This window comes from Phyllostomus discolor, chromosome 12, assembly GCF_004126475.2.
Source record: "Phyllostomus discolor isolate MPI-MPIP mPhyDis1 chromosome 12, mPhyDis1.pri.v3, whole genome shotgun sequence".
NCBI classification, from domain to species: domain Eukaryota; kingdom Metazoa; phylum Chordata; class Mammalia; order Chiroptera; family Phyllostomidae; genus Phyllostomus; species Phyllostomus discolor.
Genome location: NC_040914.2, coordinates 16,400,798 through 16,418,715, shown reverse-complemented (window position 1 = coordinate 16,418,715; position 17,918 = coordinate 16,400,798). Strand labels below are relative to the sequence as shown.

General features: G+C 58.8%; 2 protein-coding genes across 3 annotated transcripts; both read right to left on the bottom strand.

Annotated features, from left to right (window-relative positions):
- Positions 1-1,325: 1,325 nt before the first annotated feature.
- On the bottom strand, positions 1,326-4,371 carry APOE (apolipoprotein E). Of its 2 annotated transcripts, none has more exons than XM_028530044.2 (4): positions 4,231-4,371; positions 3,185-3,244; positions 2,547-2,721; positions 1,326-2,176 (listed from the first exon to the last, which is right to left on the bottom strand). In XM_028530044.2, exons 2-4 carry the CDS (start codon positions 3,225-3,227, stop codon positions 1,474-1,476), a joined length of 921 nt encoding a protein of 306 aa, XP_028385845.1. In that variant the 5' UTR covers positions 3,228-3,244; positions 4,231-4,371; the 3' UTR covers positions 1,326-1,473. The 2 variants fall into 2 exon arrangements, with proteins under 2 accessions (XP_028385845.1, XP_028385846.1); XM_028530045.2 differs by having other exon boundaries at positions 4,155-4,272.
- A 1,739-nt stretch (positions 4,372-6,110) lies between these two features.
- Positions 6,111-17,438, bottom strand: TOMM40 (translocase of outer mitochondrial membrane 40). The gene is made up of 10 exons (XM_028530039.2): positions 17,338-17,438; positions 16,962-17,241; positions 16,186-16,253; positions 15,650-15,742; positions 14,212-14,313; positions 14,026-14,131; positions 8,280-8,402; positions 8,010-8,086; positions 7,788-7,890; positions 6,111-6,777 (listed from the first exon to the last, which is right to left on the bottom strand). The coding sequence occupies exons 2-10, from the start codon at positions 17,233-17,235 to the stop codon at positions 6,638-6,640; spliced, it is 1,086 nt and encodes a 361-aa protein (XP_028385840.1). The 5' UTR covers positions 17,236-17,241; positions 17,338-17,438; the 3' UTR covers positions 6,111-6,637.
- Positions 17,439-17,918: the final 480 nt, after the last annotated feature.

The window sequence follows — 17,918 nt, the reverse complement described above, 5'->3', positions numbered from 1 at the left end:
GGAAACAGAGGCTCTAAGAGGGTTCATCCCCCAGCCCCAGGGCACACAGTACAATAGACACACCAGCAGCAGGCTTGGCTGTGACTAGGGTCCTGCCTGAGCCCAGGGACCCTTCCCCTCCTCACTCAGCTCTTGGCGAGTCAAGAAATGCAAGCTCCCTTGCAGACACAAACTCAAGTCTCCTGTGGCAGGAACCCTTGCTCCCCTCCTTGGAGAACCCAGGAGGTGGGGGAAGAGAGCGCCTGCAGTTCCATCCGGGGCTTTAACCGTCACGGGTCTGTCAACTCAGTCTCCCAGCCTTGCACTCCAGAGGGCTGTGCAGATCCTCCCACGAGGCTCCTCTCCCTTCTCTGTCCAGCCAGGACCCAGTGACTGGGAGAGAAGGAATGGGAATGAGGGGAGGGGGACAAGGAAGCACAGCTCAGAATGAAGGGACTGGTGAACCCACAGGGAAAGAGAAAGGCAGAGGGCTGCTGTGCAACAGACTGGCAGAGACAATGAACCCTTGTGGAGGAAGGGAAAAAAACAAAAGCTAGGCGGGGTGGGGGGGGGCGAGAACAACCAGAGGGGGGAGAGATGAGAGATAGAGGTGGAGGGAAACAGGAGGGCAGGAAAACGAAGCCTCTCAGTAAGAGCAGGGCAGAGGACGGGAGAGGGAAGGGGGCAGAAGCAGCTAAGACCTCACAGAGCCCTGATTCATGTGGCTCAGTGGGTCGGGAGTTGTCCTGAAAAATGAAAGGTCACTGGTTCAATTCCTGGTCAGGGCACAGGCCTGGGTTGCGGGTTCAGTCCCTGGTCAGGGTTGGAATGTGTACAAGAGGCAACCGATGGACGTTTCCCTCCCTTTCTCTCTCTTTAAAAATAAATAAAATCTTAAAAAAAAGACTGGATGGAGAAAGGGGGAGAAAATGAGTGGGAAAAATAAAAATGGCTTATTAATCGCAGTGGACTCAGGACTTTTGAGTCCTGGCAACTCTGCAAAGCCGGTAGGACAAAGTTGCGCAAACGGAGGCTCAGAGATGTTGCTTTCGCCCACGGTCGTCAGGGGCAACTGCAGGGTTGAACCCAGGGGTGGATTTGTTCCAGGACTGGGTCTGGCTCAGGGACAGCATGGAAAGAGGCGGAGGAGAAAGAGTGAGCAGCAAAGAGAAGCAGAGACAGCGAAAGGTAAAAAGGCCTTAGAAAAGCAGCAGAAGGAAGCAGAGACAGAGTTAAACAAAGAAATAGGCGCGCACACAGGCAAAGAGGCCAGGCCTGAGAAATGCGTGCGGGGAAGGAGAAACGGAGGCTGGGGCGGTGAGAAATCACACTCAGACGCCCAGCCATTGCTGTGAAGCTTGTTTACACTTTATTGAGCCAGGGCCCACCAGGTGGGCAGTAGGGGCAGGAGGGGGCCCCTGCAGGCTGGGAGATGTAGGGGGACGGAGGTGGCGGGAGTGGGGTCTTCCAGGCCGCACGGCTGGCCGGCACTTATTAATTTTCCTTGGGCACAGCAGGGTCGTTGGTGCCCAAGGTCGACTGCACCTTTTCCACCAGCTCCGCCCACTGGCGCTGCATGTCTTGCACCAGGGGCTCGAACCAGGTCTTGAGGCGGGCCTGGAAGGTTTCGGCCTGCAGGCGCATCTGGTTGGCCTGCTCCTCCACCTTGGCCTGGAACTGCTCCATCCGATCGCGCATGTCGTCCAGTTGGTCGCGGGCCTGGCTACCCACCGACTCCAGCTTTCCGCGCAGCCGCTGGCCCCACACCTCGGCCTGATCCCGCAGCGGCTTGCCGACAGTGATGGCCCGCGCTTGGCCTTGCTCCATCAGTGGCAGGAGGCGCTCGCGGATGGCGCTGACCCCGCGCTCCGCACCGTCGCGGGCCTGGGCTTGGTAGAGGGCCAGGCGCTTCTGCAGGTCTTCGGCGTCGCGGAACAGGCGCTTGCGCAGCTTGCGCAGTTGGGAGGCCAGGCGGGCCCGAGCATCCTCGAGGTTCTGGCCCACCAGGGTCTGTACCTCGCTGCGGTACTGGGTCAGGCGGGTGCGCAAGTCCTCCATGTCCGTCTGCAGCTGGGTCTGCGCCGCCTGCAGCTCCTTGGACAGGCGGGCATGCGTCTCCTGGGTCATGGGGCCCAGCTGCTTCTCCAGCTCCTCCTTGTAGGCCCTCACCTCCTTCATGGCGTCCTCCATCAACACTCTGCAGGCGGACAGGGTGGAAGGGAGGTGTGCGTGCAGACAGAAACAGGGCGGAAGATGCGGTGGAGGAGGGCAAGGCGTCAAGGGCAGAAGCAGAGCGACCCAAAAGAGGAGAGGCCAAGAGGAGACCAAGAGAGACAGGAACGGGGCTGACCGGAGAGGCTACGATGATGCCGGGAGACAAAAAGGAATACGCCCGAGACAGGAAGGGTTGAGGAAGAACCAGAGAGAGTTAAAGCCAGGAGTTCAAAATAGAAAGAGGAAGCCAAAGAGATGAAGAGACCCCGCTGAGAGATCCAGACTAGTGGAAGCTGAGGATCCAGAAGGAACCGCCCACCAAGTGGGCGAGGGGCCAGGGCGGGGGCACTCACGTCAATTCCTCGGTGACCTGGGTGCCAAGCAGCTCCTCCTGTGCCTTGTTAGACAGTGTCTGTACCCAGCGCAGGTAATCCCAGATGCGGCTCAGCGCCTGCTCCCAGGGCTGGTTGCCCTGCCACTGCTCGGGCTCCTGCGCCGGCTTCACCTCCTCCACGTCGGCCTGGCATCCTGCGTGGAACCCGTGCACGGCTGTGAAGGCCCTCTGCCCTCTCCAGGCACACGGCCGGTGCTCCACAAATGCTGATGTGCTTCTTTAGAGCACTGGTGGGCAGGGAGGGGGCGAAGGACGGGCCAGCCTGGGTCCTCTCCCGACACGCATTTACTGGGTGTCTGTGTGCGCGCCATGCTGGGGCGATGGAGAACAAAGCCAATTGCAGCAGGCTCCTATGCCGTGCTCACTGCCTGCCTGATCACGATGCCTTAGAAAGTGTTACAGCTCCCATTTTAAGGATCGGAAAACTGAGGTCCAGAGAGTAACACGGCTGCTCAGAGCCAGCAACTGCTAGGAAAGGCCTCAGACCGCGGCCTCTTCTCAAGGAGAGAAAGGAACACGGGGATGGAACGGGTCGGGGCATACAGGTGGGGGTGGGAGGGGGAGGGGCAGGGAACCTGAGCAAGCCCCGCCTCATACCTGCCAGCAGTGTGACCACCAGCGCAGCCCACAAAGCCTTCATCTTCAGAGCAGGTTAGTCTGGCGGAGGGAGAAACTGTCAATCAATAGTCCGTGGCGACTCCTCCCACCCAAAGCCCCACCCACCAGGCCCAGGCCTTCAGAGCCTCAGCCCCAGATCTGCATCATCTTAGCCCCGCCACAAACACTTAGCAGTCCCTCCATGGTCTATCGCCCTCATTGTCCTCTCCTATCTCCTTATCCCCAGGTCGGCCTTCCGGCCAAAATTCCTTCCCCCTCTCCCAGGGTTCAAATTCCACTCACCCCTCCTCCCCGAGTTCTGTGTGAGCCCCAGCTGGGTGTTCTAAATTCCAGTCTCACATTCCGCACTCTACCTCCACTTTCTAGGCTCCAATTTCACCTCTCAGCGCCATCTTCCACGTATTAGCTAATTTAATGTTCGCGTATTGTTTTAAAAAGACTTTTATTTATTTATTTTTTAGAAAAAGGGGAAGGGAGAGAAACATCGATGTGCATGAGAAACATCGATCAGTTGCCTCTCCTACGCCCCCAACAGGGGGACCTGGCCGGCAACCCAGGCATGTGCCCTGACCGGGATGGAACCGACGACTTTTCCGCTTGCAGAACGACGCCCAACCCTCATTTAAAAGTCCTCCTTCAGTGGATGCTCTAGCCACCCCGCCACCACTTCCCTCCGAGCCTCCAGTTCATGGAGATCTGGGGACGAAGGGGGCACCCAGTAGGTGACCATTCGAACGGGCGACCATTCGTGGGCTGTTGCTGCGGCTCATCTGGTTCTTTCACAGAGCCGGACGGTCCCCGTCCCCGCCGGTCACTTCCGGCCCTTCCAGCCCCCTCGGGACGGGAAGCCTCCGTGCCCCACCCACCCAAGGTCGCAGCCTCTAGCCTCATTCCCAGCTCCCGCTTTTTTTTTTTTCTTTTCCTGATTCTCAGGGCATAGTTCAGTCACCTCCTCCTCCCCTGGTAGTCCCCTACAGCCACAGCGGCCCTGAGCTGGTCTCTGCGCCCCCAATTTTACTTCTCACCAGCTCCCGGAAAACCAGTCTTTCTCCTCCGCTCTGGCCGAGTAGGACTCAGGGATCCCAGACTCCTCCAATTATAGGGCTCCCCCCGCCCCGCCCACTCCTCCGGGGCAAGGGCGAGCTGGGCCAGCCCCCAGTCACGAGGTGGGCTGTTCTCCCCCCTGCACACAGCAGGGAGGGGAAAGGAGGTGGGACTCAGAGGCCCTGTGACGCCCCCAGCCCCCATGAGGGGAGGTGACATCTCACCCAGTAACTCAGGCGCCCTCCAGAGGGGGGCTGGGCACGGGAGGGGAAGGGGCAGGCGGGCCACTGGATAAACACAATTTGGAGAAGGGGCTGGGGCGGGAATCTTGGGTCAGAGGACGGAGGGGCTGGGAGCTTGGATTCCTGGGTCTGAGGGAGAACAGAACCGATGGCAGAAATGAGATGGGAGGGGTTGGGGACAGTGTAATGCATCTGCCTAGGCTTTGAGAGTGAAACCTGGGTCTTAATCTTAGCTGCCTCTCTGGCTGTGAGCTTGGGCACATGGTGCTGTCCACAGGGCTGGGAGGGTTTGTGCTGCCTGGGTAGCACTGGACACTCTGGAACCAAACTTCCCAGCCTGAATCTGGGCTCTGTCAGTTGCCATCTGTGTGACCTTGGGCAAGTGACCAAGTCTCTCTGGACATCCAGTGTCCTGGTCCACAAAACCAGGGAAACAGCTGGGCTTGCACCATCATTCAGTGATGCAAGAAGTTATGGTTAAGTCCTCACTTCACCTTGTCGATACACGGGTCTTGGAACTGCAGCAACATATCTGACAAAGCCAGTTTCACCAGGGGCTGGTAGATATAAACAAGAGTTAGGCCCCCATGTTATAAGGAGATGAAAAAACCAAAGGAGACCAACAGCCTGCTGTGCTCCATGCGTGAAGTACAGAGGACACCCTTGGCACCCAGGGGTCCTGTGTAAGATCTGGCTGCCGTGATTGGCCATAATGAGCATTCCAACAGTCGCCTCCCTAGCTGCTGGTACTTGAATCCAGCTGTTGTTTCACTTCAAGTGGAGGGGGCTGACCAGGCCACCCAGGGTGAAGTGGAGGCGCTGGGATTGATTCCATGAGGTCAGGGGAGGCCGGATGCCTGGTCCCAGGAAGCAGGCCTCGCCATCAGCCAGGCCCGTCTGGTCTCAGAAGGGACCCACAGGGTGCGGGTGTCGTGGTTTCTCCCGGTCACAAGGGTTCATTTCTGCCCAGCGGCCCTCCTCCCCAAACCCTGGGTACGTGTCGGTAGCAGACAGGGTTTCAGTTCCCATCCGGAGGACTCCAGGGTGTCTATCTGAGCCCTAGGTAGGCCAACTGATCCCCCCTCCTCCCCAGCATTAGACACCCGAGACAGAGGCAAGCCAGCCTCCACCCCTGCGTGTCCACCAGTCAGAGGCCCCAGCCCCTCCCCCGGGCCCAGGAGTCCTAAACTCAACTCCTCCCATCAGGCTCGGTGGTTCTGAAATCTTCTCAGGTGTTTGCATTCTTCATGAACTTTTAGAATCTCTGACCTATCAAAGTTCTAACACCCCAGCATCCCTGCCGTTTCTAGGAACCTGGGAAGCCCCTCATCCCCACCCCCAGGAGCCCCACCCCACCACCCAACAGATTCAGCTCAGTGGCCAGACCACACCTTCCTGGCCTGTGATGCCCCAGGGAGGGCAGGAGCCGCAGGGAGGCTGTGTGATCCCAGGCCAGGCCCTTCCCCTCTCCAAGTTGGGCTCCTGGGAGCAGCCAGAAAAAACTCCCGTTCTGCCTCACCCTTTCATACTCCAGCCCTGTGGCACCCCCTACTGGCCGCTGTGGGAAGAGCAGGCAGGATGGAATGGAAAAGGAGCAGACAGGAAAACCAGGCCTCCCATCAGTTTTTTTTCCCCATGTATATTTTTTGTTGTTGGTTTTTTTTTTTCTGTAAAATGTCCCAGTTCTTCCATAACTTATAAACATGATTTATACCGAGGAGTGGATGGGAAAGTGGGTGGGGGCTGGCCAGGGAAAGGAAAGCTCCTCTTCTTGCTGCCCCCTTGGGGCTGGGCCCCAGGGCCCTTTAGGGGGGTGGGGATGCCCCAACACCTCCCTGAGGTTGTCTGGCCGCCTCTGCCCCGGCGCTCAGAATCTGGCGTGCTCCTCGATTTCGGAACCCTTTCGGGACCCCAGGCCCTTGGGGCACAGTGTCCCTGGCGCTCTGAATCCTGAAGTGCCCACAGTTCCAGAGTTCCCCCCTCAGCCGCTGGGGCGATGGGTCCCCTCCTTTCTGCTGCTCCTCCTGACCCCCAAGGAGGGAGGGAAGGGAGAGGAAGGGGGGCTTAGGTCTCCCCTCCGTGCCAGGGGGAGGGGGAGGTTGGATCTGAAAGCAGGAGGGAGTGGGAGGCAGAGGCCAGGAGAGGCTCAGCCGATGGTGAGGCCAAAACCACATTGGAACTTGTTCTTTCGGTGATTCAGGAAGGCCCCGAGGGCCAGCGTCAGGGGCAGGGGCGGGAGCTTCTTCTCCAGCGTGGCACCCACGATCCAGTTGCTGTCCACGGAGCCTGTGGGCGACAGCTGTGCTGAAAGCTGCGTGTATGCCAACTTCCCACCGTCCCTGTGGAGTCCTACGCCCTCCAGGCCACCTCAGGCACCGCCAGCCAGACTGCCGGCTCCCAGACCTTGACCACGCTGTGCCCAGAAACCTTTCCTTGCACCCCAAGTACATCAGACCAGGGAACAACCAGCTCACTTCTCTTCGGCTCTCCGCTCAGCGAGCTGACCCCTCTGGGGAGCCCTCTGCCACCCTGTGGGCTCCACTGTGCCCATCCTGTCCACCCCTTCCCTGGGGCTGGGTCTGTCCTTCCTAGTATGACCCCTGTGAAGACAGTTGTCCCCAGCACCCCTGGCACAAGGCTGGGCATAGTGGATGCTCAGCATCTGCCAAGGGGACTGGACTGTCCCCTTGGGCTCGTTTGCCAGAGCCCAACAGACATGCGCATGCTGGAGCCCTCCTCACATGGGGGTGGAGCTGGAACCCCAACCCTGCCTCTGTACCAGCTGACGGATGAGCAGGGGCTGGAAGCTTTCAGAGGTGAAACCGCCCCAACCCCGGGCCTTCTCACTGCCAGCAGAAGTCCTGCCTGGGGCTGACAGAAGCGGCCTTTGGGGGTGGTCTTCACACGCCCAAACCTGAGAACCACTGGGTCCGAGAAGACCCAAGACCGGACAGAGGACTAGAGGCAGTTGGCCTGGGAGGCGGCTCTGGGCCTGGCAGCAACTGCGCCCCCTCCAGGATCCTCGTCTCCACTGACGAGGTGAGTGGGGTGAGCGGGGTGAGCTGGCTGCGCTCCAAGTTACCTCCCACTTTTGGGAAAAGAGAAAAGAGGGCAGAGTGCAGGGATGGGAAAGGGTGGCTGGCAGGGGTGCGGAGCCCAGGGCCCGGGCCCCCAGGTAATTTGGAGGCCCTCAAGAGTCCTGGCACGCTGCCCTTCTCCATCTCCTGTGGCCTACACCCACTCAAAGAGAGTCACGTCTCAGCCTGTTTCCCAGGGCGGGAAACTGAGGCCTGTACCTTTGAAGAGGAGGTTGGCCTTGGGCAGATCCAGCTGGTACCCAAAGGAGACACTCGTGTCTTGCATTCTTGTGCTGGCCTCAAACTCCACGCCCACCTGCAGCTGCGGGGGGCCGGGGCAACACACAGAGTCAGCTTCCCAGACCAGACTCCAGGGCACGCAAGCCCCTGGCCACCCCCACCTGGCAGTGCGCCCACGCAGCCAGTCCCTGGACCGCTCACCTGGTCACTGGCTTTGTGGTAGTACGTGGCGTGCATGCCCGCCTGGCCCAATGTCACTGTCGCCAGCCAGTTGTTTACTGTGAGAGAGTGGGGTGGGGGTGGGGACAGGTCACCAAGGGGACTTGGGAACCCAGATGCCCCCTCCCTCAGACCAGGAGTCGAGGCCTCCAGGCCCCCTCCTCCCTCAGACCGAGACCCCCAGCCTCTCCACCCTCGGACCCAGGAGTTCAAGCCCCAGCCCCTCCTCCGACCTGTGGGCCCCAGGCTCACACGTGTATTTCCCAGCTAGAGACATGACAGTGCCCTCCTCCCCAGGCCGCCGGTGGTAGACCAGCTCTCCGCCCAGGGCCAGACACGGCGTGATGCTCTGGAGGTAGTGGGCCACGAGGATTCCTGCAGGCAAGGAGGCAGGGTGTTACTTGGTGGTCAGCGTGTGCCCAGCCAGGGTACTAAGGCTGGACTTCTGCTCCAGGCAGTCTGGAAGGCAGGCCCCTGCCGGAGGCTCAGGGCCTGCCCCCAGGCCCCCCACACCCGCTTCTCGATGGGGAGCTCACAGGGCTACGAGGTCAGCCCCCTAAAACCCGTGGGATCTCATCTGGTCTGTACAACCCTGTGCAGCTGGCATTCAGTTGCCACTGTCTACAGAAGAGGCTGAGGGCATTCAGTCACTCACCCACGGTCACAAAGTGTGTGACCCACTCTGCTGCTGAGAGAGGCAGGAGGGGAGGGTCGGAGAGAGTGCACATCCGGTGCTAGAAGGCAGGGGTTCACACTGCAGCCCCACCACTCGCCTGCAGTCATCGGGGCCGCCGGCGCCACCTCTCCACAAGGGAGCCCAGAGGAAGGATGCGGGCACAGTGCACAGAGCGTGCCCAGGGCTCAGTGATCCCTTCGACCGAGCCTTTGTCCCTCGGCAGCAGGGACACGCGGGGGGCCCCATGAGTGCCTGCTAACAGAGCATCTCCATCATGGGGCTGAATTCCTGAACTCATGCCTGTCTTTGCAGCCCAGGAGGGTAGCTGCCACGAATGTGATCTCACAGGTGGGGAAGCGGGAGGAAGACAGAGTGAGAGATGCAGAGGGAGTGACAGGGAAACAGACAACCTACAAAAAGAGGAATGTAAGGTCCTTTGGAGAGAACCCACCAAGACTGAGCAGAGACACCCATTAAGAAAGAGAAAGACTCCATAAAGGGGAAAGCCGGAATAGATAGGGGCAGGATGGGGCAGGAGCAAGGATGCTGCTTCTCCAAGAACACCCGACTCGCAGACTCAGATTGGCTGAGGGAGCCCAGCAGGGACTGGGGGGACATGACAAGGGTGGCTGCACCTGGGAGAGGGCTGCTGGTGAGGCTGAGAGAGGCTGAGGGCTCGTGGCCCGAACCCTGGCAGTGTCTCCTGGGCAGCCTGGAGAGGCCACTCTGGGCCCCTGCCAGCACTGTGTACATTTCTTCTTCCAACAAGCAGATGACACACTCATCCCTTCGGGCTGGCTATGAAACTATCACCAGCACACCCCTGGCCAGAATCACCCCCTCATGTAATTGAGGGGAACATAGGCAGGAAGAAGGAAAAGTGACTGGCTGGACTCACAAAGGGACTTAAACTCACTGGCCTCTCAGCTCTGCCCACTGCTGGGACTGAGGGCTGGGAGAACCCTGAACATCTCCCCAACCTCTGCACTTCCGGTTTCCTGGCCTGCCTTGCCTCTTGCTCCCCCAGCCCTACCCTCCTCCCTCGTCTGCCCTAACCTCACGCTCTCTAGCCACTTACCGAGAGAGCTCCCGCTAAAGCACAAACCCCACCCTGCTGTCCCTCTGCTCAGAACCTGCCATGGCTCCCCAGTGCCAACATCCTGGCTCCTCACAGCACAGCTGCAAGACCCCACATGGCCTGGCTGCAGCTTGGAAACAGAGCCACTTCGTTTTCCCATAACACGGCCGGCACACTTGCCTCAGGCTGCATGAACGCAAAGAGCACAGAGCCGTCGGCCACACAGTTCCTGCTGCCCGTGCTCCCTTCTTCCCTCTGCTTCGTCCGGCTAACCAACCACCTGCACCTCAGTTATCTCGTGGATTTGGCTACTTCTTAGCTACCCCTGGCTGTGTCCCAGCACCGCCCCATCCAGGGCATTCTCTCCAGTATGCTGCCGGGTCAGAGCCACCGTCCCCATGGGACTCTGGCATTCCGGTCCCCCGCTTGCGACTGACTCCTGTCATCAGTGAGGACACAGCATGGAGCCTGTGGGAACTCAGGCCTGAGTGCAGTCTCTGGGGCTGAAGTCTCTCTCCCCGTCCCCAGGTGCCCTGCAGAAACCGGCTCGTTCCCGCGCCGTGGCTCCCTCTCTGCTCCCCCATCACTGGGGCCCAGGATGCTCTTGCTCCCAGAGCCAAACAACGTGCTGCCCAGGATGCACATCCTCGTGGGCCTCTTTCCTGAACCTGTCACCCCTTCCTGAATCCCCGAAGCTCTCTCTTGTCCCCTGGCTCTTAGCCAGGCCCAGCGTCCTGTGGCACGAGAGCTCCCGGAGCTGGGACTGTGTCGAGACCGGCAGCTCTCATCCAAGGCCACTCGTTCCGCAGGGTCTGCAGCACCCACGAAGTACCTGGAGCCCAAACCCCGCGAGGAGGAGAGAAAGTGGGTCACAGGCCTGTGAGAGCGAAGAGCAGCCCGTCTGCTTCCCAAACCTGCTGGGCAGGGGCAGGTTTGGGCTACCACCCGCGGGCCCTTCCCCTACTTGGCTGGGGCCACACCAGGGTTCCTTGGGGGAGTCACCTGGGGCAGGAAGAGCAGACGCCAGGGGCGGATGCTCAGGCTGGGGCAGCACCTGAAGGAAGTCGGTTCCTGGCCCCAGTCCGACAGGACCGATTCCCGTACCTGTGCCCCCACGCAGCACCAGCACACTCACCCCTCGCTCAGCCCTTCCTGAGCGCCGCCCCCCTCCACCCTGCCTCGGACTAGACGCGAGTACCCTAGAGAAGTGGTCGCTGTCCTGCCAGCTGAGACAGCCCCCCGACTTTGTTGAAGTTCTCATGGCAACCGGGATGTTTCCTGAGTAGGATTTCTCACACCACCAACAAGGTCACAGGGTGATCATCTGTTTAAAGGCGAATGTCCCTCCCTCTGGCCCAGAGGGGCCCTGTGAAGGCAGGAGGGGCTGGCTCAGCCCCGGCTGTGTCCCAGCACCGCCCCATCCAGGGCTGGCACAAAGCAGGTGCTCAGAATACAGCAGAAGCCGCAACGGAGTCGAGCCCGTGGGCAGGGAACCGAGTAAGAACACGGGCCCTCGAATTGGGCCATGACTCAAATTCCAGCTCCTCTGCTTCCTCACTGGGTGATCCCAAGCGACTGATTTCACCCTGAGCCTCAGTTTATTCATCTGTGAAACAGGAGCCACAAAAACAGACGCCCTGTCCATGGCGGGGCGGCGCACACAACACTGGGAGCACCAACTACACATCAGGCCTGGAACTTAGCACTGAAGACGCACTTCCACTGAATCCAGAGGTGCTCACTGCTACTGTGCCCTTGTGACAGAGGACGAAACTGAGGGACAGAGGGGTGCAGTCACCAGGGCCGAGTCCCAGCCATCGATGGTACGTTACTTGCATGCTCAACAGGGACCTGGCCCTGTAGGTGGTTTCCAACAGTGTCTAAGGGGAAGAAGAGGAACCCAGAGGCCAGTGGTGTGGGCACAGAAGGATGATGCTGGCAAGCGTGAGGGCCGGGGGGGGGGGGCGGGGGGGCCAGCACTGCAGAGGAGAGTATGGACTCTGGGTCCAACTCACTGAGGCCTTCAGGAGGCATTCCCCCCAGGGCCCCAGTCAGATGGGACGACAGCAGCACCTGCCCCACAGGGCTGCTGAGAGGCTCTGGGAGCTGAGTGCTGTGCCCCCTGTGCCTAGAACGACTGAATGAAGGGGCAAATACACGAGACATGCTCAGGGCCTGACGACAGGCCGAGGGAAAAGCAGGGACCTGCCTTTACACCTCTCGCTCCTTTGCTCGGCACATCCTGAGCACCTGTTCTGGCCCCAGCATGGTGCCAGGTGCTGGGCACACAGCGGTGAGTGGGCAGGCAAGTCCCGGCCTGAAAAGAGCTGACACCACAGCACGGGAGACAGCCAAGCGAAGAGACAATTTCAGATGGAGGTGCTACGAAGACCATGAACAAGTGCACACTTTCACCACAGAAGGGCTTTTTGTGAGGGTAATGTGTGCCCTGAGACTCATTCAGCCATGTCGAAACCGGACAAGAATTCTAAGTAATAGCAACAGCATGTGCAAAGGTCCTGGGGCAGAAACACAGCCATTCCAGGAAGTGTCAGAAAAACTCTCAGGGTCCAACCACACTGAGTGTGAGCAGACGGGTGCTGCCATCAGAGGTCAGAAAGAAACAGAAAATGTTTCTTCCTGCCCAAAGCCCCTCACTTCTGGGACCCCCCCACCCCCACCGCCGACAGAGCACCACCTAGGAGACCTCTCACGCCCAGCTTCCCCATCTCCTAGATTTTACCACACAGCCCTTTCCTCTCCCATCCCCTTTCCAGCTGCTTGCCTCTTCATCCAGGGTAGCTCCTCTTCCTCTGAGTAGGTTCCTTAGCCTCTGGCAGGCAGAAGTAGGAGCTCTCCCTGGGCACCCCCCAAGTTTCTGGCTTTCTGTCTTCACAAACACAATCACTACCCACTACTCTCTGTGACAGAGCAGATGCAGAATCGCCAACTCCACCGTTCTAGCCGTTCAAGCCAAAACGCGGGAGTCATCCTAATTCCTCTCTTTGTCTCCTGCAGCCAATCCATTAGCAAACCCCATCAGCGCCACCTTCAGAGTACACCCTGATTCAACAGCTTCTCATCCCCCCCACCATTCCCACAGCGGGTCCCTTTGTAGTCTCTTTTCCCCCTGCCAGCACAGGGGGTCCTGTTAGAAGCCGAGTCAGATCCTGTCCCTGTCAAATGCCTCTGGTGGCCCCTGACACATTCACAGTGAAGACCAAGCTTCCGCAAAGCCTCGTGTGGTTTGGCCCTGACTCCTTGGGTTTCTGTCACTCACACTCACCCTCCTTCTTCACCCATTACGGCCACTGTCCTCTTCGCTGTGCTTCAGCTGCAAGAACCTCTGAGGTCCCAGCAGAGGGTCCTGCCTCAGGGCTTTTGTGCTGGCTGGTTCCTTTGGCTGAAAAGCTCCTTTACCCTTTGTCTGCTTCGCACCCTCCCTCTGGCTCAGTCTTTGCTCAGGTACCCTCTGTGACTGAGGCACACCCTGAGGGCTCCACTCCGCACTCCTGAGACCCTCTCTCTCGGCACAGTCCCATAATCACCTGACCCCCTTTCGTTCCCCACTGCTTCCCTGGGGTCTGCCCCCTCTCAGGTGAGAGGTCCCAGAAGGCTGACTTCACTCTCCTTTGTCCGGCACCTTGCCCTATAGGACACACGTGCACAGTCAGTAAGTACTCATCGGAGAGGCCAGAAATACAAACACAAGTCCAGCGGTTCCCACCCCCTGCCAACCCAAACGGGAATTTCCCCTGTCAGCCTCCACACGTCAATCAGCACTCAGGAGGAGACCACCGGTCTTCCACCCGCCGCCTGCGGAAGCTGCTGCCCTGGGACCTGCTCTGAGCCCACCGACAGCACCGGAGCCCCACCCCCACCAATAGCAAATAAGGGCAGCTCAGCTCCTCAGCACCCATTATTACGTGCCTGACTCCCTTTGATGCATTCCACACACATGAACTCCCATTACCTACTCAGCGACCCTGTGAGCAGCCTGACTTCACAGGCGAGGAAACCGACGCCCACAGAGGTGCCAGAACCTGTCTGCCATTGCAATGAGGCCGGCAGCGGAGCTTGCACCTGCTCTCTCACCAGTGATGCTGTGCCGCCTGATGTTTCCGAACCCCTTCTGCCCATGCCCACCTCTCAGATGGCACAACGGAGGTCCGGAGAAGGGGATGGACTTGCCAGCAAGGCTGGGACTGGAATGAGACCAGCCACCCAAGCCCTGTATCTCTTACCTGAACCCACCAGGACGTCAGGGTTCCCCAGGGTGATGGCTGCTGTGAAGTCAGAGCCCCGGTACTCCCCATCTACCTGCCAGTTCACGAACTTTGACTGCTGGGTCTGTAGGGAAGGAAGGGGAGCGTGAGGGCAGCCTGGTGCCCAGGTCAGCCGGGTGAGCGGCCAACTCGACTCCCACTCACCTGGATGGCCATCTTGGACCTGAGGCCGGGGCCCAGCTGGTGAATGACCTGAGCGTTGAGGCTGCCACTATTGTCCATGTCACCCACCAACACGGGGAATGCCTGTGAGGCGGAGAGTAAGGTAAGGTAAGAGGTTAGAGGGCAGAGGTGTAGCATTATGCAAGTACACAAGTGATGGGCCCAGGAGAGATGCTTAGAATCAGAAAGCTTCAACAGAATCACAGAAATGGAGGTCACATGGAAGGTTGTCAGTGGAGAAGTGAGAGGGGGACAGAGGGGGAAAAGGAACAGAGAATAAGTAGCAAAAATCATAGGTAGAAAATAGACAGGGGGAGGCTAAGAATAGTATAGGAAATGGAGAAGCCAAAGAACTGATATGTAAGACCTGCGGACCTGAACCAAAAGCGGGGAATGCAGGTGGGAGGGGGGTGCGCAGGTCAAAGGGGAATAAAGGGAGAAAAATGGGACAACTGTAATAGTATAATCAATAAAACATATTAAATATGTATATGTTTTTTAAAAAGTCAGGTAAAAAAAAAGCTTCAGACTGAGGATTCCCTCTTCCAAGAAGTCCTCCTGACCACCTAGGCTGAACGAGGTTCCCCTCTGGACTCCTATAGCCTTTGCATCCCCCCCCTTTCAGACCTGCCCACCCCCTGGACTGTTACTCCCTGGGGACAGACCTGTTCCCTCTCTCCACTAGACTGTGAGCACATTAGCTGCTTCAGTCACTGCTATTTCCCCAGCACAGAGCTGGGCACAGAATGGGGGTACAATGAAGGCTTGTAGGATAAGTGAATTTATTGAATGGAAATAGGTAACTAATTCAGCCCTGGCTGGTGTGGCTCAGTGGATTGAGTGCGGCCTGCGAACCAAAGGGTCACTAGTTTGAATCCCAGTCAGGGCACATGCCTGGGTTGCAGGCCAGGTCCCCAGTGGGGGTGCACGACAGGCAGCCATACATTGATGTTTTTCTCCCTCTCTTCCCCCTCCAAAAATAAATAAATATAATCTTTAAAAAAGTCAACTAATTCAGTGTCCCAGCTAACCCTAACCCCAGCCTCCTTCCAGGCCTCCAGTTTTGCCCCCACTCCCCTAACCTAGCCTCTCTCTGCATGACGGCCTGAGCCACGTTTCTAAAGCATCAACCTGACCAGACCTTTTCCCTAATTCAAATCTCTCCATGGCTCTCCAGTGCCCCCTAGGGAAAGTCCACATGCCTAGCTTGACATTCAAAGCCTCCCCCAGCACAAGACTGGGCAGGGGGGTTCAGGATGAAGGAATGACCCCCATTCCAATGCACCTTGGAGAGACAAAGCCCTGCCCCTCACAACCCCCTCTGCAGCTCTGGCCTCCTACTGACAAAGCCTCCTGGTGGTTGGCTATGTATTTGTTAGGAAGAGTCGTACAATGAATGAAATGACAAGAGGAAACTCACCTCTGTGGGACTCAGCTGCTTTGTCCCCACGTACGTGACCCCAAAGTGGTAGTTGGACTCCCCAATTGTGCTGAGGGCTACTGTGTGGTTCACCTGAGAGAGGAGGGAGGGCTGTGGGCATGAGGCTGCAGGCTACCCCCCGAGGCCCAGCGGAGCCCACCTCTAGCCTCAGATGGGGCATACCTGTCTGTCGGGCTTCCCTGCCAAGGAGGGAAAGATAAGCCTCTATGGCTGGGCAGGGGGTGAGGACTAGGAGGCTCCGCCTAACTAGACTGGAGGCTTAAGAGGAGGAATGGCTGTGGGCAGGGCCACATACTTGACCCTTCATTTTTGGATGTTATGCTAGAAGGGGCATCTCTGAATTCTGGGTCCCTAACACTACCACTGGCCCCCCACTGAGAAGTCAGCCTGGCACTGTGTCTCTGAGTCGAGTCTTTTCTAGTACTAGAGCCCAGCCCTTTAGGGAGGAGGGAGGGGTTTGTAGGTGCTGATGCAGGGGGATAGATGGGAGCACCTCTGGAGGCAAGAAGGCTCACCTGGAAATGGTTACTCAACCCTTTGTTGACTGTGAGCTTGACACCTTCCATCTGAATAGGAAAGAGCTCTGAGGAAGAGAAACGCTGTCACACTCCACACACACACACCCAATTCTCACCCCAGCCCTCCCTTCTCCAAGGAACCACAGCAGAATGTCCCGCAGGGTGTCCGACCAGTAACACGGCAGTGTGCCTGATGGATGCGGCCAAACCAAAGCCTGTGCCTGCGTCCAAATCCCAGTGCCACCACCCACAACTGCATGCCTTTAGCTAAGTTCCCTTATCTCTGTCAAACTTGTCATTTGCACGATGACATGCACCACATGGAAACATCGCTGAGATTTTACGACTTAATATATACCGAATGCCCGAACAGCACTCCATAAATCTCCAACACTTTTGCTATCACAATGATCCCAAGCCAGGATTCAGAAGCTTTGGTTTTCACTCACACTAGACCCTTGCTGACACCGTGACCTTGGGCCTCAGTTTCTCGGCCGATCACATGAGAAGGCTGGCTTGGCTGATCCCCGGGGCTCCTGAGGTCCCTAAGGCTTTTCTCTACTCCTATGCCATTCCATCCCGAGATTCCACCATTTGATCCCATCGTTCTAAGCTCCAAGTCCAACGTTCCACCATTCGATCCCAACGTCAACTCCTAACGCTCTGTCAAATAATCCTAAAGGTCGGTGCCAATTTTCAAGGTTGTCTCAATGTACTCCCCCTTCCCCCGAGATACCGGCCATCACACTCCCGGCAGGTCCCTCGCCCCTCACCCTTGCACTTCCGGTGGCACTCCTCGAACGTGCCCGGGTTGGGCAGGCAGCCGCAGGCCCCATCATCCGCGGTCCCTGTGGCGCTGGCGGCCGCAGTCCCGGGGGTCCGTTCTGAACCCCGACCCGAGCCAGCCCCAGAGCCCAGGCCGCCCCCGAGCGGCGGCAGCGTGAAGCCCGGAGGAGACGGCGGAGGCGGCGGCAGCCCCACGAGGGCAGGCGCCGGTGGCGGCGGCGGCCCTGCGGGAGGCGAGCTAGCGGCCAACACGTTCCCCATGGTCGCCTGCAAGGGAAAAGGTCAGAGGGCGGAGGTCAGGGCCTGCGCGCTCCAGGCCCGTCTACAGCCAACCCCCGCCCTGCTCTGGGTGCCGGTTCTCACTGGCTGCAGCGCCTGTTCCCGGCCTGGGCTCCGCTCCCACCCCGTGTGCCACGCGCAACCGAACCCACTGGCGCCGCCGCCGCCACTATTGCCCCGCCCCACATAGCTTATTGGTTCAGCCTGCCCTAGGTTCCGCCCACTAATTTAAGAGCCTGGCCCTACTATTGGTGCCACGGATGGGAGTCCCAGCCACTTCTTTGGAACGTCCTTCTTTATTGGCTTCCACTCTCAAGCAGGTCGAAGCACACCACCCCGCCCTTTCCATTGACTCTTGGGGCCCACGCCTATTGGTTCGGGACGCCGCGGGTTGTGGTGCTGTCCTATCATTGGTTTGTGCGGAGCACTTTGCAACGCCCACCGACTCGCCGCCTCCGCCCCTCTTTAGAAGGCGCCCCTCTTTCGACTTTGCCCCGCGGTGAAATTGCCATAATAATTGGCCGGCTTTGGTCCTTGCAGCATTATGATTGGCTCCGGCGGGCACAGGGGCCCGACCCTGGTGACATAATCAGTCTGGTGTGCTCATTGGCTAACGTGCCAGGGTCGGGGGACACGGGTAAAGGTGGGTTGCGCGGCAGAGGCTG

Coding starts and splice junctions, on each gene's coding strand:
- APOE (XM_028530044.2), bottom strand. CDS start 3,227: ATGAAGGCTTTGTGGGCTGCGCTGGTGGTCACACTGCTGGCAG. Junction 2,722..3,184: donor GGTGGTCACACTGCTGGCAG/GTATGAGGCGGG, acceptor GGTTCCACGCAG/GATGCCAGGCCGACGTGGAG. Junction 2,177..2,546: donor CAGGTCACCGAGGAATTGAC/GTGAGTGCCCCC, acceptor GTCCGCCTGCAG/AGTGTTGATGGAGGACGCCA.
- TOMM40 (XM_028530039.2), bottom strand. CDS start 17,235: ATGGGGAACGTGTTGGCCGCTAGCTCGCCTCCCGCAGGGCCGCCGCCG. Junction 16,254..16,961: donor GTGCCACCGGAAGTGCAAGG/GTGAGGGGCGAG, acceptor TCTCTTCCTCAG/AGCTCTTTCCTATTCAGATG. Junction 8,403..14,025: donor TGACGTCCTGGTGGGTTCAG/GTAAGAGATACA, acceptor CCTTGCCTGCAG/GAATCCTCGTGGCCCACTAC.